The following is a 27,754-nucleotide window of genomic DNA, read 5'->3' as shown; positions in this document are numbered from 1 at the left end:
TCACCACTTGTCCTATCACTAAAGTCCCTGAAGAAGCGTCCCTCTCCAGGATTCTTGTGGCCCTTGTAGATCTTGGTCTATGCCATAGGGTTGATGAACATTGACAACATCAAAAGGGTGAATATTGGTGCTGCAGACCCTGCAGCTGAGCCATCACCGTCTCTCCAAATGCAAATCTCTATCTGCAGATCTCTGCAATAACTTATTAACCTGTGTAGCTGGACGTGGGGAGCAGAGGTGTGCAGAGGTGAAGACATGATTTGGGCTAGAGAGCTGTTGTGACCGACATGGCCTTTTAATGTGTGTGTGTGCACATGCAGTGCTTGGGTTTAGGGGAGCCTGCCTGCTTTAGTCCTCAGAGGTACCGCTTGTTGTAGCTCTAAATAATAAATCTCAAAGACCCTGCTTTTGGAACACATTTTGGTTTAAGTTATTTTTCCAGATTCCAGGCTTTTAGGTGAGCTGTTTGAGTCATGTGCCTGCAGTGCAGGAGACCAGAGCTGAAAGCTTCCACTAAAGAGCTGCTTTTTTGCTTTTTGGGGTTTCTTTTAGTGTCAAACTCAACCCATGCAGTCTCTTGAACTGCAGCTGGAGGCTGAAATGAGGTTTTAGCAGCAGATAGCTGCCCTAGTGAGTAACTACTTTTGCGGTGGTTTAGGACAATGAAGAGTCCTGTAATCATCTGAAGGGGAACTGAAAACAGGCTACATGTTAGCGTGTGAGCTAAAACATAACCAGAGCATGAATACTGCTCTTTACGCTATGAAGAGATCTGCAGTATCCTCATAGAAATCTTACTTAGGAGCCATGACATTAAATGACCATTATAAATAAACTAGTTTAAATAAAGATACTTTTACAAAAACAGAATTCTGGGATTTGGGCTGTAAAATCCACTTCTGTTATCCCACCCTAAATTGGACTGGGGGTAGATTAAGATTCCCATCTGGATTGGGTCCCTTCTGCAGTTAGCACAGTACTGGGTGCAGGCAGGGCTGGTAACCTTCCCTTCGGGAGGCAGCAGGGCTTACACCAGCTTAAACCAGCCCTGAAGCTACACCCAAGTCTTTATTATCTCCACTTTCTTCCCTCTCTGAACCATTTGTTTTCATGGAACATCTGCTTCTTCGGCAGATTCTCGTGGTTGAAACTGTGCTGCAGTGTTCCTTTGCAGAGAGGGATGCAAGGAAGACTTCCCATCAGCTCAGCCACTTGCCAGATGGGCTGGTTGATCCCAGCTGAGGGGTTTCCATCAAACGAGGGTACTTTTAGAGGGACAACACCTGCACTGGTGCTGCAGTTTTGTTAGGTAGCAGAAGCACATATGTTTGGGTGCACAAGTTATAAGTGTTATGTGCGTCCCATCTGGAAACTGGAGTTGATGAACTGTGGAGCACTGGAGTAATAATCAGCCTAGGAACAGCCTAGACCCGTCACCAAAAACTTGATCTAGGGCCTTCTGGTTAGGGATTTCAAGGTCATCTTTGGGGAGAATGAGGGTATGGGAGATGTGAGCTTCCCTATGCTGCCCTCAGGTGCTCCAGCATCTTCTCTATGTCCTTCCTGTAAGGATTTAAATAACCAAGGCTATTGTATTGCCTCTGCCATTTTAACAGGAGTATGTAACACTGAGCTCTGTTTTATTCCTCCATCACTTCATGTTCAAGAAAGCTATCATATCTGGAGGGGAAACCTTCCTTTAAATAGCATAACAGAGGCAGAAGTCCTTCCTGAAAGCAGATGTGGTGTTGCCTCCTTTCCTGCTGTGGTGGCACAGCTTCCATGTGGCTGGGTGATGCTGCACATGTGGGAGCCTCCAGCTGGAATACAGGGCCACTTTCCTTATGTAAGTTGAAATAAAACCCATCAAAATGCCCCTTTTATTGTTAAAGTCCTACTCTGTAGTATGAGGTTCTGCTCCTGAATTAGGAGGCAAGCCTCAAAGTTTGGCCTGGGGATGCCAGCCTTCCTTGTGAGGCACCAGGAAGATGCTGCCTCACAGAATCCAAATGCAAACAGCTGATTGAAGGTGGGTTACTTGCACTGTGCAAATAATAGCCATAGCTCTGAACTCATTCCAGGAGAAAGCTCCTTCAAGCTATTGTCTTGGGGAGGCTTCCTCACTGCATTTCGTGCTGTGACATGAAATGCATGAGAGGTGCTAGTTAGAAGTTGAGCTCATCTCAATGAAGTGTTATAGAATCATAGAATGGTTTGGGTTGGAAGGGATCTTAAAGCTCATCCAGTTCCAACCCCCTGTCACGGGCAGGGACACCTTCCAATAGACCAGGTTGTTCAAAGCCTTGCCCAACCTGGCCTTGAACATGGCATGGCACAGGAGCATCATACATGGTGCTGTATGGACCCTGCAGTTGAAGCTGCAGGGTACCAAACACAGCCCTGTGGACACTGAGACATGTGAAAGCAAGATTAGATGAGAGGTTGAATTGTTACTTCTACTAGGTTTGATGGAGAAGTGATGTAAATCCCAGTAAACCACAAGGTTCCTTAAGCAGAAACCAAGAGGTGGAAATAAGTGCTTATTATGTTTTTAATTAAAAGGCATTCTTACACAACAAAACCTTATTAGCAAAATGTTTTCTTTTGTTCAAACCACAGTCTCTGGCACAATCAAACCAAGATGGTCAGTGGCAGCAGGACATGTCATTCGAGCTAGAGCTCAAGAAAATTCTCTTGCTTTTATAACCCCAGCTGTCTAATGTATGTATCTGTATTTCACAATGCATTTATGGGACTTATGTCACTGCTTAATGGCATGCTTTGATTTTACTTCCGTGTTTGAAGCCTCATGCGAGTCATGATGTTCTTGTAAATATTTTATTGGAACACTTTAGCTATAACAGCTTGTCTTGTACCTCTTCAGGAACAGTGGTGGCACTGCCTTATTGTGCAAGTGCGTTATCAGAGCCCTGTCACCAAGTGTCAAAGCTGCTCCACGTATGACCATGGTGTCACCTAAACTCGTGCCAGCTCAGCGTCAGGAGACTTCTTTGCCTTCTACCTGCTTGACAAGCAGAAACCTTTCTTTCAGACCAAGGGTGAATTGCTTTGTTGCCTCCGTGCAGGCTGTGCAACCCCAAAACCTTGCCCATCTTTTAAGAGCAATTTAGGTTCATTCTGATCCTGCACCCTGTTTCTGAAGTCAGAGGAATTCCCACCTAAGGCCCTGATGAGTTTCTCCATTTCAGTGGATCAGCCCTTTGTGCAGGAGCTTTATTTCCCGTTGTAGAGAGCTGGATTTAGGAAGCTTTCCTGGCTTTTTCTGTGCAAGACACAGTCCAGTTAATGCTTGGCTGTAGTTTTAGCTTTTTTTCTTTCCCTTCAGGAAGAGCCTGTTGTTTTTGAGTGCATAAAGCAACATTTTTGGCTGGATTTCTGGCAGTGCAGTTTTCCATGCTTGGAAGTCAGCCTGTGTCTGCTGTGCTGGCTGAGTCTTTAACCACTTCCATGCAAAAATGTGTTGCTGCAGAGCGTACAGCTCAGTGGTGGCATGACTTGCTATAGCGTGACCAAACCAAGTGCTAGCGTGACCAAACCAAGTGCTGTTCTGAGCCTGCAGCCCTGGGTCTCTGTGTCCAGGCATGTTTTAAGAAATACGTATAAAAACATGTGTTAAGGTTGCACTGACTCTTTTTTTTTGTAGTCAGAACCCAGATTCTGGTAGGAAATGGGAGTTTGGGGCAGTCCTTATGCTTGGAAGATGGTGTGTATCCTGGGTGTGCTGCTGCTGGTATTCGGCTTGGTCAGACGCGGTTGTTGCATTGTGGATGTGCATCATCAGCATTATTTGTTTCCAATCCTAAAGAAATTAATTTTCTCTTTGTTATTTTGCAAGTACTCTGTGTGTATCTCATTTTTCCTAACTAATGCAGGGATCTGATTAGTACATCTGCATGAGAAGCATCATCATTGATCAATGGCTCAATCCAGATCTGTTTGATGGAATATAACTGCATAATATCATATGCTTGCTGAATACCGTATTTTGCACTCCCATGGCCATTCCCAACACCAAAGTGCATTACTAATGTCACTGAGTTTCCCCTCCCACCAGGAGGTGGTAAAGTTAAATGGGGACACTGAACAGACTTGCTGGGTCTCTCCTCTGAAGAGCTTTCGGTAGCACTGAGATCCTCAGGGATGTGTCCAACACAACCACCACCCAACAAAAGATGGTTAACAGTGTGTGTTAATGCTGTTCTTGACACCAGCACTAGCAAAGCCCCCCAGAAGACTTGACCCAGAGGTGGATAGCATGGACACAAAGCCTTTTTTCCATCAGGGGATGCCAGGAACATGTGAAAATCCAGAGTGCTTCTGGATGCGAGACTTGTAACCTCCACCATTAAGCAGATGAAGAGGGCAGTCTGCAGTCAGTTATCTCTGGAACTGAGGAGAGCTGGTGTCCAGCTATGGGATGGAGCAAGGCTGGGCCTTCTCATGTTGAGCATGGGCATCACAGATGAACATCCTGCTCTTCTGAGCTCAGTCTGCCCAGTAAAGCAGAGCTCCTGCTCCAGGTTCTTCCTTGGGATGATGTTGGTGCTGGATTTACCTGCTTGTTTTATGTTGAAGCAGCTGTAATCACTGGTCAGTGGGTTCCTCTGTAGCATTGCACAAGCTCCTGAAGGCCAACTAACATGAGCTATGTCCTGATCAAAGCTGTCCAATAAGCTGCAAATCATCCCTGGTGCAAAGGAGGTAAGGGGAAGAGCTGTGTGTTCTGCATGGTCATTGATGCAAAACCCCTTGGCTGTAGTTTTTCTATTGCTTATAGAAACATATCTGTGATAAAACATACCTGTGGTGCATGAGAACTCATACCTATTCAGCTCCCTTGGTTTCTGTAGGAGCAATACCCTAAGCAAAGGGTTGAGGAGCTCCAAATAGGGTAGGGCTGAGGTTTTCACAACATACTGCTCTTTCCCAGCTGGAATGATTGGATGCAATTTGCTCTCTTTAAATGCGTCTAGACTTTTGAATGACTGGCAGCAGGTCAGCCAATGTTGATGGGGATACTGTGCATGGGGAAGCTCCCCCACCTCCTTGCACTGTGTTTGGTTGCTTGACACCTTCTGCAAGCACTGGATGGACTTGGGGAGCTTGAATTTGTCAGTGGTAGTGTGAGCATGCTGCAAGCCCGATGCACCATGGAGGTGCGAGCTCTAATAGTCTGTAGGCAATGTGTGTGTGGGACAAAAGCTGCTGTGTTTCTGCTTGGGAAGTCACACACGGAGACATGGTGTTCCTGCATTTGGAACCTCCTCCCTTCCTCTGGGGTACCATCCCTGGTGAAGAGGAGCATTTAGGACTGCCAGTGCACAGGGAACTGGATGTTGCTCAGCTGGAATGGCAAGTGTGGTGGGAGGAGATGGGAAATGCCAGGCTCTGCTCTGAGTGCCTGCAATAAATCCTTCTCCCTTGAATTTGGGAGCGGCATCCCTGGAGTTTTAATGTTGCATCAAGCTGACAGCATGGATCCCATGGGCTTGTGGCTTTGCCAGCAGCACCAGAGGCGTGGGTGATCCAGGCTGTCATGGGGATGGAGTGTCTTTATTTTCCCAGTGTGAATGGATGTGAAATTAAACCTTGTAGAGATGAGTGAGGAAGGTGGGCAAAGGAGCAGAAGGAAATTCAGGCTGCCTGTATGCAGAGGAGTGTGAGCTGCTTGGGTTGGCAGGTGCTTTGGAAATGGAAACACTTCATCCTGAATTACATAATGCAGCAGCATGTCCAGACCTGAATTCCCGGCAGTTTTCTGGCCCTGAAGGAATAACCTTCTGCTTTAAATATCAGCCATAGCTTTGAATTTCCTTGCTCATATGGTGTGTGATCAATAGAATATCTGTACAAAACTGCTGCTGTTTGAACCTGAGATGTTTAGGTGAGTTTATTTCTGTTATTGCCATTGGATGATGAACATAAAACTCTTGTTCATTAAGAACTGCATAAGCACATCAAAGCTCACCCTGACCTACTGGTTTGGTCCAGCACATGGAAGAGGCTGCAGGTCCTTCTCTGTGTCTAATTGAAGCAGCAAGTTGTAAATGAGGTGGAATAGAGCTGAGGTGCAAATTATTAAGCAAGGAGCTCTGATGTAATTTCAATCCTTATCCCTAATTGAGGAGAGGTGTTTGCAGCTGTAGATAGGTTGGGGTTTGCTTTACACAGGTTTTTGCTGGGTGAAAAAGACGGGCTGGATGGCAGAGCCCCAAGTGTGGTGGTGAATAGACTTAGATCCAGTCATAAGTGGTGTCCTCCAGGGCTCAGTATTGTGGCCAGTCATACCTGTTTAATGCCTTTATCAATGACCTGGATGAGGGAATCGAGGGCACCCTCAGTAAGTTTTCGGATGACACCAAGCAGGGTGGGAGTGCTGATTTGCTGGAGGGTAAGAAGCTCTGCAGAGAGATCTGGACAGGCTGGATCGATGGGCTGTGGCCAGCGGTGTGAGGTTCAACAAGGCAAAGTGCTGGGTCCTGCATCTGGGCCGCAACCCCATAGAACACTACAGGCTTAGGGAAGAGCGGCTGGAAACTGCTCATGGAAAAGGACCTGGGGGTGTTGGTCAACAGCAGCTCAACAGGAGCAGCTTGTGCTCAGGCAGCCAAGAAGCCAACAACATCCTGGGCTGTGGCAGCAGGGCCAGGGCAGTGATTGTCCCCCTGTGCTGGGCACTGGTGAGGCTGCACCTCGAATCCTGTGTTCAGTTCTGGGGCCCTCACTACAAGAGAGACATTGAGGTGCTGGAGCGGGGACAGAGAAGGGCGATGGAGCTGGTGCAGGGCTTGGAGCACAAGAGTGATGGGGAACAGCTGAGGAACCTGGGGGGTTCAGTCTGGAGAAGGTGCCAAAACATTATTTTAGAGATGAAAGGTTTTTGAGCTCAGATGGATGCTGCCCATAGTGTTTCTTGAGCACACATTGTCTTGTCATCTTCAGGGAGGGTTAAAGACAGGCAGACATTGGCAGACCTTGTGGTTGACTGGCAAAGGCTTGTGCTTTTGAAGTATCCCACTCCACTTTTGGCTCCTGTTGTGGTTTAAAACCAGTCAGGCAGCTTGCTCACTCGCTCCCCCACCTTCTTGCCCTTCCCCTACTCCCGGAGGGACAGAGAGGAGAATCGAAAAGAATGCAACTCCCACAGGTTGAGATAAGAACAGTTTAGTAACTCAGGTATAACACAAATCACTGCTGCTACCACCAATAATAACAATGATAAAGGAAATAACAAGGGAAGAGAATACAACACCTCAGCACCAGCCGACCAGTAACTCGCTCCCCCCCAGCCTGACCAAGCACCAACCTCCTCCAGCCCTGCAGTCTCCCAGCCCTTCCAGCTAACTCGCAGTTACATCCTGGCCATGACGTGCTGTGGTATGGAATACCTCTTTGGTCAGTTTGGGTCAGGTGTCCTGTCTCTGCTTCCTCCTGGCTTCCCCTCCTCCCTGGCAGAGCATGAGGCTCACAAAGTCCTTGGCCAAACCAAAACAACGCTATCAGCTCTGTTCCCAGGCCGAAAGTCAAAACACTGCACTGCACCAGCTACCAAGAAGGAGAAAAACGACTGCTACTGCTGAACCCAGGACAGCTCCGTGAGCCAAAACAACTGGGGCAAAATCATCATCATCGAGCCTGCCGTGATCATGCCTAGAGGTGGAAAGTGTTCCTTGGGCAAGGAGTCAAGGGAGCTAAAAACCTCACTCACACTTTATGGTTGTTTTGTGCAAGGACTGGTGCTGGTGCAAAAGCTGATGCTAGGCAGGCAGAATAAGTGGTTTCACCCATTTGAAGGAGAACTTGATCAGTTCAAACTAATTCATATCTCCAGGTAGTATTTGAACCTTTGCCTTGTGTTCCTACCACTTAGTTCGCAACCAAAGAGCCTGAGCATGGCATGGTTAGGGCAGGTCAGATGTGAAGAGGAACCCTCTGTGCCCATGCAAACTAATGGGTGAAAAAACACTGCAAAAGGGTAAAATAATTGGTAAAGATGATGATAAACACTGTTAAAGTGGATCAGGGATAACTGAGAGGTGAATGGAGCAAATGCGAGGAGAGGAAATCATGTAATGGAATAAACTACAACATACCTGGATATTGTATTACCTGAAATATATATTCCAACCCTCCCTGCACATGTCAGGGGATTGGATATGGATGATCTTTATGGTCCCTTCCGACCCATTCTGTGATTCTATGATATATATTTACTGTGGAGAGCTCCTTGCCTTGTGGCTTGTAGTGAGCAGGGGAAGCAGATGGAGTGTGTCTTACTCCTTGTTCCAAGAGAAGAGCCCATGGCAGGATGAAACAGAGGACAAAGTCCTGCTGGCTGTGCTATGGGATGGTTTCCAGCAATAAGGACACTGGGAGAAGTGGGAAGGACTGATCTGTGTCTGCCTTTGCATCAGTGCTGGCTGCATGGGCAGGCAGCCTATGGCTTCTGTGCATCCTTTATCCAGACAAGCTGGAGCTTGTTTGTACAAGCTTGCCTGGGGGGGGGGAGAAGAGGTGAAAGCCCCTGGCCCCTGTGCTTTTGTTTTGGGGGGATCTCACCAGTCTTTGGGTTGAATTGGAATTAATAATTGAAAAATACTAAGAGCATTCACTGTACTGTCTTGCCCAAGCAAAGAAAACCAGCTAAGCCTAAAACATATCCTGCCATCCTTCAATTGCATCCCTGCTGATGGGATGCACCTCTCTGAGTGGTTACCCCACTTTGATTTGCCTCTCCTGGCTCCTTTTTACTGCCCACAGTGGCCATACATGGGGCTGCATGATGTAGTGGAGCAGAGCAGTGGCACAAAGGACATAAACCCCTGCAGAACTGATCCCCTTGAGGCTGCTGGGGACAATTCAGGGAGGGTCATGAGCCATGGAAACTGGTTGGGATGTGAGCTGTATAAACTGGGAGAAACAGCTGTGAAAGCCGGGTTTCTGCCCTGCTCCTGGCCTCATGCTCTGCTCCTGCTTCATCTCATCACAGGGCATGTCTCTGTGCTGGAGCCAGCCCTGTTTGTGTCAACCAAACGTGGTGAGGGGTGGCTGAGGCACGGACAGGCATCCCATCCCATTCCTTGCTGCAGGGCCTTGTCTCTGCCAAAGGGTGGGATAGGCAGCTGCAGCACTAACACTTTAAACCACTGCAGGGATGCATGGCAGAGCCCTGTGCCTGCCAACACAATAGAACAGAAAGGGGAAAAAAAACCAAACCAAAACACAAACAACCCAAAAGAAAGAAAAACAAATCAAAACCTGACGCTGTGTGTTATTTCTTTCTTTCTGAAGCATGGAATTCCAAGTGGGATGTATTGCTGACATGCGCATTCCCTGGCCACGGTGAGCCGGGCAGAGGTTGAGACACATCTTCCCTGGGGAGAGGGAGGGTTATGTGAGCCTGAGTCAGCAGCAAAGGTCACTTGGCTGGAAGGCATCTGCCTGTAGATGTTGTAATGGTGACTGATGCAATGGTTGTGATTCCAGTACTGACAGCGTGGTAGGTGAGAGTGTGCGTGCACAGCAAAGGGAGAAACGCCAGCTTAGGTGAACAGGGGTGATAGGGCAGCGATGCTCAACCTCATCTGCTCCTTCCACTTCTCACTTCTCTTTTCCTTGCTGCTTCCTTTGCTTTCTCCCCTCCTGTGCCCACACTTCTGGTGTCTCTTTGATTCTGGCATTTAATCTCATCATTATGTTGTTTGTTTTATGGTCTTGGCTCATCTTCTGGTTCCCGTTTGGGGTCATTATCACATATGATTAGTCTTGGAGTCTAATGAAGGGGATCAGATGTAACCCTAGGGTATATCTGAGCCATTTAACATTTCTGAGCTCAGAGATCTGCTGAGGAAGTTTATTTTTAAGCTTCCCAAGAAGATAAATTTGAACGTTGGCTGTTTGGGGTACAAGTAATAGATCTGAAATCCCTCCAAGGGGGGAAGCAATGCGCTCTGGGATTTGAAGCATCCCAGGGATAATTATCCAGTGCTGAGTAAGTCTTGTTAGTCTTGAAATAGCTTTCAGTGGATGATCACATTTTTTTCTGCACATTGGTTAGTGTGAAAGCTTGAAACCTTATATTAACATTTAACCTTCTCTGTGAAAGTGCTGTCAACATAGTCTTAATAATGTTGTTGTTATCTGGTCCCACTCTGGGAAAGCCAGTCATGGAGATAGGAAATGATGACACAAAATAACAACCCCAGAAAAGAAAAAAGGGCATTTTTGGAGGCTGCTCTTTAAGGTCCTACTCTTCATATTAAGAGATAGGAGGGAAGTGAGGTCAGAGCATCCTCAGGACAGCTTCAGCTCCTGCTGTTTGGTGGTACTTTGCAGGGGACCATAGCCCCAGCTCAGCAAACAAGCTGCAGGGCAAGTGCTGTGCTGTGTCACTAGCATGTCCCTGTAGTGATTCAGCAGTGTCCTTGCAAACCATCTGCTGATGTGATGCACGTCATTAGTCACTCACTGATTTGGTGTGGTTACCCTTTTGTCTTAGGCTTCTGGAAAGGCCAAGGATCACGTAGACGTGAAGCAGCTGAATCAGTCTTCCACCAGGTCTACCAGGCTGACCCAGACAGCTCGTTTGACTAAAAGCCTATCACAGCCATGTGATGGGACCTGTGTCTGTAACTGGGACCTTCTAGTATGTGGCAATGAACCCTCCCAAAGAAGGACCTTTGGAGACAGTAGGAGAGGTCTCTGTCTTCTCATCCAGTGCCTAATCTATAGGTACTGATGGATTAGATAGTGATGCTTAGGTACCACCTTACTTGGTATCCACCGACAGCTTGTAAACCTGTCTTTTTACTGATGTCTTTTATGCCATTATCCCAGTCCGGTTCTGAAGACAGGTCTTTGATGTCACATATAATACCTGCATCTTCCCAAACACTGCCCTTCTGCACCCTTGTCTATGGGTTTTTCTGTCTGCTTGAAACCTCCAACTGAATTTGTTGTGGCTGTTGATGCTTTTTTCTCGAAGGTTACAGGCCCCTTCTCTGTTTGCAGTGTCAGCAGCATCCCTGGGTGCACTGGAGATGGAGGTTTGGGTACTCATCCTTCCCGCCTTGCTCAGCTGCAGCAAGCTACATGTATCTGTTCAGTCCTCCCCATACTGCAAGTGGTCTAAGGAAGCCCTGGAGGTCTTACCCTGTGTAGGCAACACTGCCCACCTCCTGTGGCATTGCCGAAACATCAGCCTCTGCATCCTGCCACCTCTCCTGTTGGGCTTGAGAGGGGGATGTGTGTGCGAAGTAACCCTCAGGCTTCTTTGTGTCCACTTCCTGTTTGAGCTTTAAGCCAAGCAAGCTATATTCACAAAACTAAAGAGAGCTGTCATAGGAGTAGCAATACTCCTTATAGCCACTATTATTTCTTCTTTAAAACCTCTCTTAATGTACTTCAGCCAACTGTTTCCCCACTCTGCTCTACGATTTTAGCAAGTGAGCTCTTTCTGTCTGTAAGACAAATGTTGCTGCTTGTATTTTAGAGCTATTTTAATTTCCCCATCTGTTCTGCCCTTGTGTGCCCCAGCCCTGCTCTGTGGGTATCCAGTGCCTACATGGGGAGTTTCTGGGTATTGCCCTGACAGCAACAGATTACATGATCCTCTCAGACAGCATGGCAAAGTCCATGCTGTCCTTTGGAGCTGAGAAACAAAACAGACATTTGGGGAGATGTAGGAAATGGTGGCTCGAGCTTGGAGGGCTCAGAACCAGCATCTCCAATTCAGGTGAGACAGCGCGAAAGCCAAAACGTGGCCAAGGTTTAGTAGCAGCTGATGTTGGACTACGTGGATGCCCTGACTTGGAGCAGGAAGGGCTCTTCTCCTTATCTGAGGAGCCACACACACGGCAGGGGACCTTTGCTCTGAATATTTGGAGGGATAAAGTCCAGCAGGTATAAAAAGGCATTTCCCTGCTGCCTCGGTTCACATTGCGTTGTGCTCTGTCCCTCTTGCAGCTGCGTAAATGAGTATGGAAGATTATGATTTCCTCTTCAAAATTGTTTTAATTGGCAACGCCGGTGTGGGGAAGACCTGCTTAGTCCGTCGCTTCACTCAGGTAAGGCTGGGACATGGATGTTGGGTGGGGACAAGAGCATGGAGCTTTGAATGTGCACTGAGGGCTCTGCTGGCGTCGTGGCTCCAGCACATTGTTATCTGCATTCCTGGTGCGTGCATCACCTATAGCAACATGGGCCAAGCAGCACATCGGCATCTACTGCTGTACTTGGTAGCTGGAGAAAGCTTATCCCCTTCTGAAGAGGAAAAAAAAACCCTGAAAGCTGCCGGGATAACTCCTCCTGATTTGGAGGTGCTCTGGACCAGCACATCTTGTGTGCTCCTGTGTGGTTTCTCCCCATCCCTTGCTTCAAAAAGCTCTCCCTCTTATTTGCCATTAGTAGATAATGAAATAAGCTGGGTCCTGGGCTCTCAGTCCAGTGTCTTCTGTTAAACACCAGACCTTTTTTGGTGGCAGAATGAGAGAGAAAGGACCATGCTTCTGTGATCTGGGGCAACAGAAGATTTTGCATCATGGACTGTAAAAAATAAGTTGTGGGGGTCTTGTTGCACTCTGCACTAGGAATTGTCAGCATTTTCCCCCCCTCACTGTTAATTCCAGTGTTTAACATCAACATGGCTTTAAAACCCTCCACCAGCATGTGACAGTGGCAATAAAGCCGGTCAACTCCAAAGGGTTAACCACAAAAATCTGAGGCTGCTTCTGCTGCTTGTGCTTTGGCAGTGCAGATGCTGTAGGGGATGGACATGCCCCAGAATCAACATGACTTTGTAGATGTGGATACCAGAAATCAAAAAGCTCTGGCTGGGGTTTTCCAGGGGAGGTTTTGCTGTCGCTCCTTTCTTATGGTGCTGCAATCAAATTCCACCAGCATCACGCCAACTTTGCCATTGCTGTGGCACTGGTAGTGGTTGGCTCCATGCTTTGCTCCCAAAACACTGTGCAGGAATGTGACCCTAGCAGTGGGAGCTGCCAGAAATGCCTTTCCATGCTGTGGTGTGTGGTGGAGGAGAGAGGGAAGGTATGAGGCTGCTGGAACAAAGGTATCTCATTCCACATGTGTTCTCACACCTCTTTCAAGGCACTGAGTAATAGTTTGGAGGGACCTCATCTACTCTTCCCCTGCCTTTTCCAAGTGCACTAAAGAAAGGCTTTTCCCCTCTCCTTTTCTCTGTATGAATTCTCCTCCTGTTTTCCTAACTCTGAAGTCAACAACTTCCTACATGATGAGGGACATGTAGGCAGGGAAAACACTGTGGGGTTGAATTGTGGTAACCTTTGTGCTGGGGAAACGTGATTCATCTAAATGTGATGGCAATAAGTGTCTGGGGAAGGGGACAAGGGAGGAATAGTTCTGAGGGTGGACAAGGGTGAGGATTGGCACTTAGAGTTTGCTCAATGAAACTCTTGTTTCCTTTCAGGGGCTTTTCCCACCGGGTCAAGGAGCCACCATTGGGGTTGACTTCATGATCAAAACTGTGGAGATAAACGGTGAAAAAGTAAAGGTAGGAGCCTGATGAGTTTAAGTGTAAATTTGTGTGGCAGCACCATAGCTGAGGGTTCTTGCCACAGTCCTCTTGCAACTGGAAGGCAGCACGTGGGGAAGCACAGGGCTGTCTGACATGGCAAAGGCAATGCTGAGTCTAGCAATCTTTGTGCCCCTCTCGACAATTACTATTGGGGTTGTAACAGTGCACGTACTCTAAGGGAGAAAAGAGAGGGGAGGTCTTGCAAAACTCTGTCCTTGCTTAGGGGATGCTAAGGTTGTGCCTGCCTGGAGTTGAGGAAGTGCAAGAAGCACTTCAGTGCAACCTCTGCTCACGGCATTTCTGGTAAGCAGAGATCCATTGCATTCCCATTGGGATGTGCTTGATGATGGTCTTCTGGGAGCTCCCAAGGTGGCTGCTGGTAAGAGCAGGCTTGTGGGCTTGTGCAGTTCTCCACAACAGAGGCTTGTCTTCCGCTTCCTAGTTATGGATTTGGGAGAGGCAGAGATGATCACAATACCTGTGCTTTAGTCAACAAACTGAGTTGAGAAGAGCAATGACCTCCATAGGATTAACTCATTCACCCTCCAAAATAGGGTGGTTGCAACCAAACTGCTTGTCCTGTGCTAAATCCCAAACTGAGCCTGAGCATCACTTGGCAGAGAGCTACATTGTTTGAGCCAAAACGCACCAGGGACCAGTCTTACGTTTTAATGGGATCCATGGTTGGGTTCCAGCACCCAGAGATTTGGCTGGTGCCACTTTGTTCATTAGTAGAGATTGTGGGTGTCTGTGAGGTGGGAGAGGAATAAGGTTACCTGAGCCTCTAATGTCAGCGCGTCCAGGCTCCCTGAGCTGTTCCTGGGGTTGCTATGCTTGCATTAAATCCAGGGGCATCGAGGTGAAACACAGCAGTTTCCCCCTTGCTGCCTTCATCAAACCTAGCAGTGAGCAAATGGGAGAGTGGCAGCAGTGTGATATGATGCAGGCAGCATCATATGTGATACGCATCCAGTCAGTAGCTGGATATGATGAGACCCATTTTTAAGCTAGTGTAAGTGATGGGATGGGAACAATGGACTTGTGCAGATTTTCAGCCCTGGGTGGTTTTTAACCTGTATTTCAGCACACAGGGTTTTTAGAAGAAAATCAGGTGGTGTATTCCTCAGTTTAGGACAGATTTAAAAAGCCATGATCCTATCAGCAGGATGCCACCCTCCTGTGTGAGGAACTGTGCAAACCTATGGCAAATGCTGGTCCTTAAGCAGAAGCCCTTCCAGCCTAAGCAAGTGAAGGAGAAGAGGTGTAAATACCTTCCCCTGATAAGAACTGAGTTACTATTCAGCATGTTGCTGTGCAAGTGGGACAGCAGCAGGCAGGAAAGCAGTGAGGATCATGTGTAGCCCCTGTGGTGTCAGAGCTTAGCTCAGTGGTTGTGATGCTCATTAGCAGGCACCTGGCGTAGCAGGGTTGACCAGGACACTGCTGCTGCTTGTCCAGGCTCCTCGGACAGCAGAGATGGGTCTTTCAGCCAAACACAGGTCCAGTGGGGCAGCTTAGAGGATCTAAGTAGTAAATGGCTTAAGTACTGCACTGAAGGTGGAATTAGTGGTTTTCCTTATATACCTGACTTAAACCAGCTGTGTCTAGATTGTCCTGGTTAACGGAGGGAGAAAAACTATCCTGAGGAAGATGAATCCCATCCACGTCAGATACCTCTCCTTTCCAAGCAACTGGTTCCCTGTTAAGTACAGACGGAGCCTAAAGAGCATTGTTTATATCTGAGGTCTGGTTTCGGACCAGTGAGCTCACCCTAAGGATTTGTCTGTGTTTGACTTGTTACTCCCATGACATAATCCTGTTTTAAGACTGTCTTGGACTGAGGATGCAAACTCCTGAAGAGATCATATGGAACAGTTGTGCCAATAAGGGCTATCTAAGGGCTAACGATGGTGTAGGGAAGGTCTACAAGCTAAATAAAAACTCATCAGTGGTAAGCCCCTGCTGCCCTGCACATGTTTGAATGCACAAGCATCCACCCAAGCAACTGGTCTAGTTCAGGATGTCCCTGCTCTTTGCAGGGGGTTGGACTAGATGACCTTGGAAGGTCCCTTCCAACCCAAATGATTCTATGATTCTATGTACTCTCTTGATCACCTTGGGGCTGGCTTGTGTTTGACAGAGCCTTAGCAAGCAGTAGCTGGTATACCAGCTGTATTTGACATAGCAAATAAAGAGTCCCTCGCCTGACCCCACCAATGGAATAAATTGGAGTTGCCAGAGCTCAGCCACAGTGACCAAGCTTGGGAGGAAGCTTACTCCAATACAGTCGGGCATTTGAATGAGCCTTCTGGAGTGTGAAAAGCAAATGGATTTCTTTCAGGGAGTGATTTTTGTAGCTGAAACTTTTTGTGTAATCAGTGCCAGTGAGAATAAACATTTAATGAGCAGGAAAAGTGGGAATGAGTCAGAGCAATAAAAATGACATCCCAGTCAAACAAGGCGCTGCTCTCATTGTTAGCTCATTTAACAGTATCCGAGCTGTGACTCTGCTTCTGTGCTGGGCAGCATCTCCTGCACGTCCACCGGGATCCAGGGTGAGAGAGCAGGGCTGCTCACGGGCCAGGTGAAAATAAGCTAGATTTCCAGGGAAAAATGACTTTCTAGCTTTCAAAATTACATTTGAAAGTCAGTGGAGAGGGACTTGCTGGTGTGAACGCTGTGTGCAAACCGTATCAGATGTGAGCTGCTCCTGAAGCTCACTGACAGATGAGCTGAGACAGCACAGTGCAGTTGAGGGGCTTTTGGTCTGCCTGCCCTTTTCTAATAAACACAAAAGCATGTACACCACCTGTAGTAAGGGGGCTACACAAAGTTGAGCCAATTTTCGTGCTGGTCAAGGCTAGCATCCTCAGTGCTGCGGAGGGCTGTGCTATCCGGACCTGTGATCTTATTGTGCGTGGTGGAGATGTACATGTGCGTGAAGCTAAAAGTGTGCAAATGCTGAGGGAGGGGAAGCATCAGCTGGCCTCAAGAAAACAAAGATGTAGGTTTCCTGCGGGCTGAGTCAGGCACTGTCCTTTGGATCCTCTGGAAAAACAGGCAGGTAAAATTGTTGCTGTGAAATACTATATTCGTGGAACCATAATTCACAGAATGGTTTGGGTTGGAAAAGACCTTGAGATCATCCAGTTCCAACCCCCTGCCATTTGGGAGAAATAATCAGTGGGGTGAGGTGGGAGATGTGCATTTTGTGTGCAGGAAGAGTTTGTCACTGGCTATAAGGTTGGTGGCTCTTCCCTATCTTATTGCACCCGGTTCACTACTGCAGCCAGTGAGAAACTGTCTCCCAAGTGCAATCCCTGTTGATGTCTATGTCTGTTACATTGAAGAACATATTCACATCAAGTTTTTGTCAGCTTGGAGATCATCTCAACGCGTGTGGAACACACATAAGCTGGAGTTAACCAGCAGATCAATCAGTAAATGTTTTTCCTGGGAAACAGTCGAGCAACAACAAAATGAGCTGTGTTTTTCCATCTGCTGGAGTTCGAAGGCCGATTTGTTTTAATGGGGACTCGTTCAGTATCTGAATTCCATGTGCAAGTAATTTCACGTATGGTTTTGTGTGTCCCTTAACTACAGGCACCGGGTTCAGCTGTTTAAGTACAACTATGCCAAGGGATTAAGCACAAAGGGCCCAGGAGCTGTGAACCAGAACAAATCACTTTCTCTCAAAAAAAAAGTACTTTTTCAGACCCACATCTGAAGCTCTTATTTCAACTAACACTTTTATGATGGTACCTGGGGTAGTTTGACTTTGGAACTGGGCAAGAATAAGGTTTTTCTCTGTAATGCTAAATATATGGAACAAATCTCAAATACTTCACCTATTTCTTCTCAAAGTATGCAGGATTCTGGCTGGAAATCACCCTTTCACATCGTTAATTCCAAGGAGGGTGCTTTAAAAAAATAAGAGCTGAAGGAGAGAAGTGCTCTTTTATGTTGGAACATTTCCATTTTGGATGTTTGCTTCTTTGACCGCCTGTTTGAAGAATTGAGGTTTTGCGGATGGTCAGAGTATAAAAACAGCATCAGTTTAGTTTGTATTGGGAAATGTTTGTTGTCTTCCTGGACCCAGAGGGTTTGGCAAATGCTCATGACCTCTTTGGTGCTGAGGCACTGGCACAGAGTGCCCAGAGAAGCTGTGGCTGCCCCATCCCTGGCAGTGTTCAAGGCCAGGTTGGACACAGGGGCTTGGAGCAAGCTGCTCTAGTGGAAGGTGTCCCTGCCTGTGGCAGGGGTTGGAACTGGATGAGCTTTAAGGTCCCTTCCAACCCAAACCAGTCTGTGATATAGTTAAGGACATGTCAACCAGTTCTACATGTTGGGAAGGCAGGCAGTGAGCAGCTAAGTGGGATGGGTAAGCTGTAAAGAGGAAACATGTTGGAGTCCTTGGATCAGCCTTCATCTGAGCTCCTTGTTTGATTCCATCAATGCATCATCTCAGCATAACTTTAGCTAGCTTTGGGGGCTAGAAGAGAAGCTTTATCGGTTCTTCTTGGGATGGATCATAGAATAGTTAGGGGGGACATCTCACATTGGCAGGGACACCTCACACTAAACCATGTCACCCAAGGCTCTGTCCAACCTGGCCTTGAACACTGCCAGGGATGGAGTGTTTACCACGTCTTTGGATGCTGCTGTTGGAATTCAGGGGCAGGAGAAGTGACTCTTTCTCCATTGCCTCTGTTACAACTCCAGGCCAGCAGCTCTGTCCACAGCAAAGGGAGACACTGGAAGCCACATGAAAACCCACAGACCTGTGCCTTCCAGGGGCTGTTGGCTGCAGTGCCAGCTGACTTTGTGCCTTGCATTTCAATCCACTAGTGCAGGAACACAAACAAAACACTGCGGGGAGAAAGGAAGCCAATAGGGAAAAAAGCAAAGTGCTTTCCCACCATTGGCTTTACCCTGAAGGGGTTTTAACAGGTCAAAGCAGTGCTGCTGTTGAATAGAAGAAGTTAACTTCTTTATTCCCTTTTCCCACCTTTCCTTGTTCTGCCCAAAGCTGCAGATCTGGGACACGGCGGGACAGGAGCGGTTCCGATCCATCACACAGAGTTACTATCGCAGCGCCAACGCCTTGATCCTCACCTACGACATTACCTGCGAAGAATCCTTCCGCTGCCTGCCCGAGTGGCTGCGGGAGATCGAGCAGTACGCCAGCAACAAGGTCATCACCGTGCTAGTGGGTAAGTGGCGATGGTCCCGCGTGGGCTGGTGTGGTGAGGGGGCTGAGATGTGTGTGTCGAGGGGTTGGTGGCAGATGGGCACGTGAGCAGGAGGAAAACGTGGCATCTGTGTGAACTCACGGTGCTGGATGCTGGAACTGGTGTGGAAGATCTCATTGCCAACCAGTTGTAACTGTAGGTGGGTACAGCCCTAAAGCCAGTGCGTGGACCGTGCCTTCTCCAGATCATAGAATCACAGCATGGTTTGTGTTGGAAGGGACCTTAAAGACTGTCTAGTTTCAAGGGACGCCTTCCACTAAAACAGGTTGCTCCAAGCCCTGTCCAACCTGGCCTTGAACACTGCCAGGGATGGGGCAGCCACAGCTTCTCTGGGCACCCTGTGCCAGCGCCTCAGCACCCTCGCCAGGAAGAACTTCTGCATAAGAGCTCATCTCAGTCTCCCCTCTGTCAGTTTAAAGCCATTCCCCTTTGTCCTGTCACTACAGGCCCTTGTAAAAGTCACTCTCCCAAGATGCTGATGGTGGTGTCCAGGACATCACAGCCACTACTTGAAGTGTGGCCCTGTCTTAGGTTGAAGGCTATTGCATGCAGAAGTGGATACTTCACCACTCAGTCCTATATGGGACTGAAGTGCAGCTACCAACTGAGCCAAGAATAGAGCAGTTTCCCTTGTGACTCCCAGCTCAGATCTCATCAATCTGGTGATGCCTGCAGGTTGCTGTACCCATATGGTGAGACCGATAAACCACTTGTATTAAATGATAATCTGTTTAGAAAGGAAACCAGTATATGCAGTGCATCCAAGAAACTGCTTTATCGGGAAAGAAAGGACATCTCAGGTGAGAGGAGGGCAATGAGATGTGGTTTGCTAATGAAGGTGTAGCCTTTTCCTCCCACTAAGTATCAAAATTGCTCATAGAAGTGGACCCAGGAGATGTTTCCTCCTGAAACTGCAGAGTCCATGGACACATCCCCCTGTTACTATAGGTCCTGGTCTGTTATCTTCATTATAAGATTAATTTATGGCAAAACCATCATGTTTGCAGTGAAGTGGCTAGTAATAGGGTATAATCATATCAGATGCTTGCTTGAGGCTTTAATCAACTCTCTGCTGAACTGAGCTTAAGGGGCTGGTTCCTCACCACACCTCTCTCTGCAAGTGCTCCCCAGGCCCAGCCCTCTTCCAGCCTCAACAGCCAAATCCTTCATTGGAATATTGCAATAGGAAAGCTGCCTTCTGTGCCAGGCTTCTTTTAAACCTTGTAATGACATGAGAAATATCACATTTAGTGTCTCGTATGCTATAAGTGACATTTTAAGTGCTGCTCAGAGCAAGAACAGGAGAATTTTCAATAGATATTATAATGGAAATCCTTTAATCTCGGTTGATAGCAGCAACTGGTGCTAAATTAGAGCTAACTGACCTGGATGTTCGCAGGACATGTTGCTCTAAATGAGCTGATATTAAATGAACTTAACCACTTGTATCAGGGAATCCATTATTTGGAAGAGAGGGTAAAAACTAAGAGTTTCACATCAAAACCACTGTCCATGCATATGTACAACACCAAACTCTCCTTTATCCCTTTCCAACCTCCATTTCTCTTGTTTTTGGAAGCCAAATGAATTCCTTTTCTATCAATGCAGGTAATAAGATTGATTTAGCTGATAAGAGGGAAGTCTCCCAGCAGAGAGCTGCCGAGTTTTCCGAAGCACAGGATATGTACTACCTGGAAACCTCAGCAAAAGAGTCGGATAATGTGGAAAAACTCTTCCTGGACTTGGCCTGTCGCTTGATCAGCGAGGCACGACAGAACACCCTTGAGAACAATGTCTCATCCCCCTTACCAGGAGAGGGGAAAAGCATCAGCTACTTGACTTGCTGTAATTTTAACTGAGGAGCTGGCATGGGATTTCCTCTTCTGCCATGGGCCAAGAGAGTTTGTTTATTTTCCTTCCTTTTTTTTCTTTGCTGGGATTTATCTACTTGAAGCGAATTATTCCTGCCACTTCCCGAGTCAGGATGCAGACCTGGAAGCATGGCTCCAGCTGGATGGCAACATAGCAGAATCTATCACGGTTGAAGTTTCACCTTTCTCGCAGTCTCTGGAGCAGGTTAGGAGCAGAAGAGTTGCACAAGTGCTTCATGCGATGCAGAACACGAGCTGCTGTGTTTCCTTCTGTGGGAGACTAGAGCAGCCTCTCCTGAAGAAGATACTGAACAGTTGAACATCTCCATATCAGAACAATGTGTCTGGTCCTTTTTGAATTGAAATAAACCAACAATGAACACTGACCCTGGACTACGCTGGCAGTCTTTGGGGCTGCCAGTGAGTGAGCTCTTAGGACATGTACATAGCGTCTGCCCATGCGTCTCCGTGGAGGACTCCAGTGTTTGAAATAGTGTTATGTCTCTCATCTACAGGCACTTTCATGAACATGGAACTAAAGGACAAGTTACATATATCAACATTTTCCAGATGTAAGAAGACCTGGATACAGCTCAGTTGCTCCCTTTGGTGCTAGCAGTTCAGCAAATATTCCATAGGCCAAACGTAGTCTTACTACATTGCTGTCCTCTGAATGTGTAACTTAGACTGGTTAGGAAAAAACCCCACACTAAGAAGCACTGTTCATAAAAATAAAGCAAATCTTGTTACCTCTTTTTCTAGGCCTAAAACGTAGTGGGAAAGGACTGTGCTGCTTTGATGGCCAACGCAGGGTGAAAAGACTTCTCCAGAAATAAAAATAAACCAGAAAATTAACCATTCCTCCTCTAATTAGTTATGTCCTAATGTGGAAAATCACCTTTGGGAAAGATTATTGGTGGAGCTGGGGGAAAAAGTGCACCAGATGTGACCAAAATCTTGTGCGTGCACAGGTTGTGTGTAAGGGTTCAAAGAGAGCACAGTTTGAAGTGGCCTCCTGCAATATATCCAGCTTAAACATAAAGCTTGTAGATACAGTTCTTGTTGAAAGGCAGACGTACAATGTAGAGGGGTTTTTATGCTAGGTGGGAAGAGCAGCAGGTTGCAAGTGGTATAATTCTGTGTCTGACCCATCCAGCGCTCACCTCATGGAACTACTCTCCAAGATGCTCTTGAAGGTATCTTCTTGGCATCTGGTTTCTCTACTAGAGTAGCTTTCAGTTTCAGGGCTGTAGAGTCATTTAATTGACTTGATGCTTTACTTTTAATCTCAGACTCCAGTATGTGTATAACTGTTTAAGCAATTTCTTTCTACAGACCCCCTGAAGTGGAAGCACTCTGGAGTTTGGGATGTTATTCCACTTCTAGTGCCGTATACAAACAATGCATTGCAAATGTACACATTGACATTGAAGTGAAGCAGGAAGATAGCGAAATGTGCCCATGCAAAATGATACTTAGATGTTTCAGTTCTGTTCAGCTAATCTGCATAAACCTCCCCTGGCAATTTCATGGCTGAGATTTGCTGTAATTTAGAGTTAATCATTTTAAAATTAACTTGGCTTGTACTGAAGATTGAAACAAAGCTTTTGTATTGACATCAAAAGCTGCCAGTAAGTGTGTCTTTAAAAGAATAACAATTAAAAAGGCATTTTAAAATGCTTTTACACGTGTTCCTAGAAAGACTTTTGGGCTGTATCATGTTGTGCCTTTGATCCGTAATAGGGAGCTGACTCTGTGTCAGAGAGAGGGGATCGGTGTGTCATATGGTCATTTCTAGTATTTTTTTGCTATATTTTAGGTCACTTTCTTCTGTTATGAGTAGTGGTAAAAAAGAAGATGTAGCAGTTGTGGTACAAGGCTCGTTTGTCATTTAGGTAACACTTAGCAAAGAGCTCTGTAAGTATGAGAAGTTGGGGGACAAGTCATCGTCTGTGCTGGCCCATTCGTTTTCAGTCTCTGCTCATGGTGTAATCCAGAGGATTTAGACATGTGTGGGACTCGGTGGCTTCTGTGGTACAGCCTGTGTGTGTACCACTTCTGTGTGGTACAGCCTGTGCTGAAGAGCAGTGTCATTCTTGAGCGTTCCTTAAACTGCCAAACACTGTTTGTTCGTGCTTGTGAAGACCACACAACTTAGAGACAGTGATTCTGCACAGGTTGTAGGTAGTCATTTAGAGCAAGGCTCAGTGTGTCAGATGTAAGGTAACACTCAATTTAAAAACCAGTGCTATGTATGTTTAATTTCTAAAGCTCAGAGTCTCCAGATGCTGGGCTTGTTAGCACAAAGCTGATATCAAACAGGACAAGGTTCTTTGAGTTGATCAAAGGGAAGGGGACTGCCCAGTAAAACATCTATAGGTTCCCCAGCTTGATTTCTGAAAGCATTAGAGCTCTTCAGGTACTTTTCATTCCTGCTGGGCACCACTGTAAATGCATCTCAGAGTGTTTCTTGCATCAGTTCTGGAGGTTGAACTCTAACACATTATCGTGACTGAACAAGCTGAACTGGTTGAATAGTAGAAACCATTAAATGATTTTCTTGGGTATTCACTTTGAGGTTTCTAGAAGGCTGTCTCCTTTTCCAGTACTGTTCCTAACTTATAGGTGGCTATTTTGGAGACTAGTTGCCTACAAGCAACCTCAAAGCATTGGTTCTTTGTACTGCTAGCAGATATTCTCCATGTAAGGACTCCATCTCCACACAGTGATGTGCTTCTGCTTCAGGGTGGAGTGCTGCAGCTGGGCTGCTGTTTAAGTGAAGTATCTGACTTCTCCAGAGAGAAATCTGAACTGATTCCTTTCAAGGTTTATTCTGTGTAGACTTAAAAAGTTGGAAGGAAACAATGGTGGTATATGCAACACTTTATAAGGTCATAAGCCAAAGCTGTCTTTTGAAACTTGCCTCTTTTCCTGCAGTTAACAAGCACACCACTTGGTCAAGAAGTGATATTTTATTGTAGTAATTCCTTTGCAGAAGTTACTTTTGTACACCTTTGAGTATCTCTCTAGTGGATACAACCCATTCTCCTTGTAGCACTGAGAGCATGCTTTCTCTTCTTCAGTCTGGTCCACTGCTGATAGCATCCCAACTAGAAGATGAGCTGTATCAACTGCTAAGTTAGTGCTGTGGTATAATGATCAAAGTCTTGAAAACTAAAAGGAGATAAAATAACAAACCCCAGTTATCTGACAATCAGCTCCTCAACTATAGCCGACACCTTGCTAGATGAGTGGGATTTTGAGAACTGTCAGTGAAAGCCTTGTGATGCTTGCTGGGTTGAGGGTCCAAAAGCCGTGCAGAATGGATATAATGGAGCCAAATTTGACTGGAAACATTCTCTGTTATCAAACGAGTAAAGCACTGCTTTCAGTGTGCTTGCTAGGGTTTGATGTGTTTTCAGGGTGATATAGGGTAATGTTATTTCTGGGTGAATATTAATTTCTGTAGTAGTCCCATAATGAGACCTCTGCTTGAGTTCTTTTTGCACAATGCATAGCTCTGAGCAGAAGCCAATATTGGATGGTCCACAGATGTTTGCTTTATCTATCAAACCTGTTTGCAGAGATTGAGTGAAAGCATCTCCTGAGAACTGGATGGTCTAAACTCTATTTTCCAGTTCAGCCACTGATTCAGTCAGGCTGCTCTTGGGTAAACCACTGGTACTTTGCATTGGGTATTTACATTGCAAGTTTGCTGGGACAAGCAATGATTCCCTTTGTTCCTATATGTGTTCCCCATGAGAGACAGTCCTTGGGGATGGGGAAAAAAGCCCTTTAGGTCAAGGAATTATGATGGAAAAGTGATATTCTGAACTCTGTAAAGAAAGGGACACTCAATGCCTCTTCCTACCTCTACCACTTAAGTCCTGATTGATCTACAGGTAAGTTGTTTGAGCATGCAGTCAGATATGTGCTTGTGCTGAATGCTAAATGGCTTTGTGATCATTATTTAATGAAACCCACACATGACAAATTGTCAGGCAAGATGCTTTGTTCTCTGCTGTAGAACACATGAAACAGCCCCTATAAAACCTGTCAGCCTGCTGATGCTGTTTGTCTGTTTGGAAATAGCGATGTTGGTAACGGTTGGCTCCTGCTAGTCTAGGTTTAGTGGTTAATGGCTATTGAATTCCTTCAGCATCAGTAACAGCAGCAGCAGTCTGAGGCTGACACAGGAGGCAGGGATTTGAAAGTCAAAACTAGCGATGCAGAAGCACGGTATGTGCGCACATGTGGGACAAGAGGCTTTCCCCAGCCTTTCCTGCCAAGGGGTGCAATTAGTTACGGTGAAACCCATTGGGTTTTGCGTTGTTTGTTATCCCTGAGGACTGCTGTTTGCTCAGATGCTTTTCCACTTGTCTTTTCAGTATGAAGATCTGTCTGTAGATCAAGCTGAGATGTTGAGCTGGCATCATTTCTGTAGCCAGAGACTTCAGCTGGGAAAGAGGTGGAATTCTCTAGCTATTAAAATAGGCTGAGCAGCCATGCAGGATCCCTTGCCCTTTGGGGACCTGTGGTGTCCCCATGGTCAGTACGGCTGGAGACAGTGTCACAGAAGCCTTCTCCTGGCTGTGGGACAGTAGTACTGTAGCCCTTTGTGCAAGGGCAGAGATGGGTCTGTGAAGCAGAGAATGCAAAGTAAAGAGATGGTTCTACTTGCTCAGGGTCTTCTCAGTCCCATCCTCATTTAAAAGGTGCATCTATGGCTTAGATTTTCATTGCTCTGGACTTTCATAAGGGATGCTCATCTGAAATTCTTCTGCTTTCAATATCAAAGCACCCCCAATATCCTTACACAAGTTGCTCCTACTAACAAAGACCCTTTTGAGTTAGCTCAGTTAGAAAAAAGGTGTTTTGAGAGGACACTTTGAATTCCTTGTGAGCAAGTATGGAAATTGAAATGTTGATCTATATAAGGGCTAACCAGAAAACCCATCGCAGCCAAAGGAAATAAATCAGTTCTAGTGGTGAAAACCCTGTAAAAGATGCTATATCAAAATGCCTACTCCATCGTTTATAAACTTTGCTTCTCTGCACAAATGCAGCTCTTGGCACCACCCTTTTTCCTTGCATCAAGTCTGTCCTCTTGTGGCTGTGGGTAATAATTGTTCTGCTTACCGTTCACAAGCAGCAGAGGGTCATCCCTTTGAAGGACACTTGTCATGATGAGTGGTGGGGAAACACTACCTTGATTTCCTACAGGTGAGTAGTGCAGCCTAAGCAAAGCAGCCTCAACTTGTCATGTCTTTGAAATGCGAGTATCCACTCGAGCTGTAGTTGAATGTACCATAATGGTTATAGATCTTTCATCTGCTTCGCTTTAGGGTTTATCTTGGCAACAGACAACAGGGTAATCATGGTGACCATGATGCAAGGCTCCCAAAGTAGCCTGCTGCGTTGCTCTGAGTTCACCTCCCTAATCACCTCCTCGCTGAACTGAACCCAAGTCTCCTTTGCTGTGCTGTACTGTACTATATCCAGCTGAGAGAGATTGCGGCTGTCAGCACCCATGGATGCCATTGCACCCTTGCCCCTCGTGTGAATGAGCTGTAACTGAAACCAGAACTAAAAACTATGCTGTGTGAGCTGGGGGTGTTTGTTTTATTCCAAGTGTGAGCCACAGATCCAGGGGGAAAAAACCCTTCACCTCCAATGCTTGCCCCTCCAAATGCTGTTGAATGAGTAACTGGGGAAAGATAACCTGGATATAGCAGACACTGGGATAGGAATGAGTGTAATTCAGGCTGTGAATGTCGTCAGTGAAAAATGAGAGTGGTCTTAGGAGTACATCTAGGGTTAACAGCTCAGCTCTCCTGTCTGGATAAACAGGAGCTGGCTGTACTGTGCTCAGAGGTTGTCTCTGTTTTCACATTAATAGCTATTAGCACTCCCTGGATGTGATCTCACATTCGTTGAACCAGTTATCCTTTTCCAGCAAGCTCAGGAGATAATTTTAGCTCTGGTTAGTGCTACAATTAAGCTCAAGAAGCAAATGCCACCTTTACATTTGCACCTTTGCTTTTTCCATACTGCTAAGCTTGGGGTAACAGTGATGTGCACGATGGTGTTGTCCTTGCTGAGCATCTTCTGGAGCACAGCCCTGGTCCACAGGTATTTGACATGGCCAAAGCCTGTGTCAGTCATGGGTTTAGCTGTGCATGGTTCCCTGAAGGACAGGGGGTGACAGAAGTGCTCTTGTGCTTTCATGGGCAGTTATCAAGGGCTCTGGTGTCATATGAATGCTTTTCAAAGCCTAGTACCTGTCATCATGAATCTGTTCCTCCCCAGTTCTCATGCCTCAGGCACCGTGGAGGTCTCAGACTGGAAACAAGTATGGATCACTGGATCCAGCTGCTGCTTTAGCTAGGAAGAAGAGCATCTATGGTTCATCCTCTGTGCCACCTTGAGATTCTTACTATGAACATAAGCCAAACTAAACCCATAAACTCATTGTCAGCCAGGGCATCCTGTAAGGAATGTGTCCCTTCTCATGGGACCAACAGAAGAGATTCAGATGTCCAGAAGTGGTGGTGGTTTGATGCAAGCAAGTAAATCTCCAGTGAGCGGATGGATGCTCTCCATCCAGGGACACTTACAGCTGTGTGGAGAAGCCATTCTGAGCCATCACTTGTGTGGTTGTGTGGAGCATCTCTGTGAGTCTGGGTTGCATCATGGGCGTGAGCTTTAGTAAATTCAATGGGCACAGTGTCCCCATTGATCAAGCCTTTATGAGGGAGAAGCAGAGGAGAAGGGAATGCTTCTTTGAGATTTTAACGGAGTAAGAATAAAATGGTTGGGGGAGAAAAGACCGTCTAATGAGAGTACAGAGGAAGGCCAGCGCCTGTTGCTGTGCGGGTTTGGAGTGACAAGTATATATGTGAATATTAGAAAAGCAGTTTAAAACATGCCATGGTTTTCAGCACAATAAGATGCGCTATAGATGTGTCACATTCATTTTATTCCCTACGGCTGTTTACAAAAGGGAAAGAAACACAAACCCCCCTGAGACTGGAGCAGCTGCAGTCACTCAGCTG

The 27,754-nt window shown here is 46.5% G+C and overlaps 1 protein-coding gene across 1 annotated transcript in view; it reads left to right on the top strand.

The window, feature by feature from the left end:
- Positions 1-22,543, top strand: part of RAB30 (RAB30, member RAS oncogene family) — a 43,899-nt gene extending 21,356 nt beyond the window's left edge. Inside the window, exons 2-5 of the mRNA XM_061458006.1 lie at positions 11,986-12,086; positions 13,469-13,552; positions 18,606-18,789; positions 20,437-22,543. Of these exons, the coding sequence (XP_061313990.1) occupies positions 11,994-12,086; positions 13,469-13,552; positions 18,606-18,789; positions 20,437-20,687 (612 nt within the window). The 5' untranslated portion in view covers positions 11,986-11,993 and the 3' untranslated portion in view covers positions 20,688-22,543. The remainder of the gene's footprint in view (positions 1-11,985; positions 12,087-13,468; positions 13,553-18,605; positions 18,790-20,436) is intronic.
- The last annotated feature ends 5,211 nt before the right edge of the window (positions 22,544-27,754 follow it).

Source organism: Pezoporus flaviventris, unplaced genomic scaffold (genome assembly GCF_033815535.1).
Source record: "Pezoporus flaviventris isolate CSIRO_AGI_PZ_B2104156 unplaced genomic scaffold, CSIRO_AGI_Pfla_v1 ptg000025l, whole genome shotgun sequence".
In the NCBI taxonomy this organism is placed as follows: Eukaryota; Metazoa; Chordata; class Aves; order Psittaciformes; family Psittacidae; genus Pezoporus; species Pezoporus flaviventris.
Note: the sequence above shows the minus strand (reverse complement) of the source record. Positions and strands in the feature narration are given on the sequence as shown.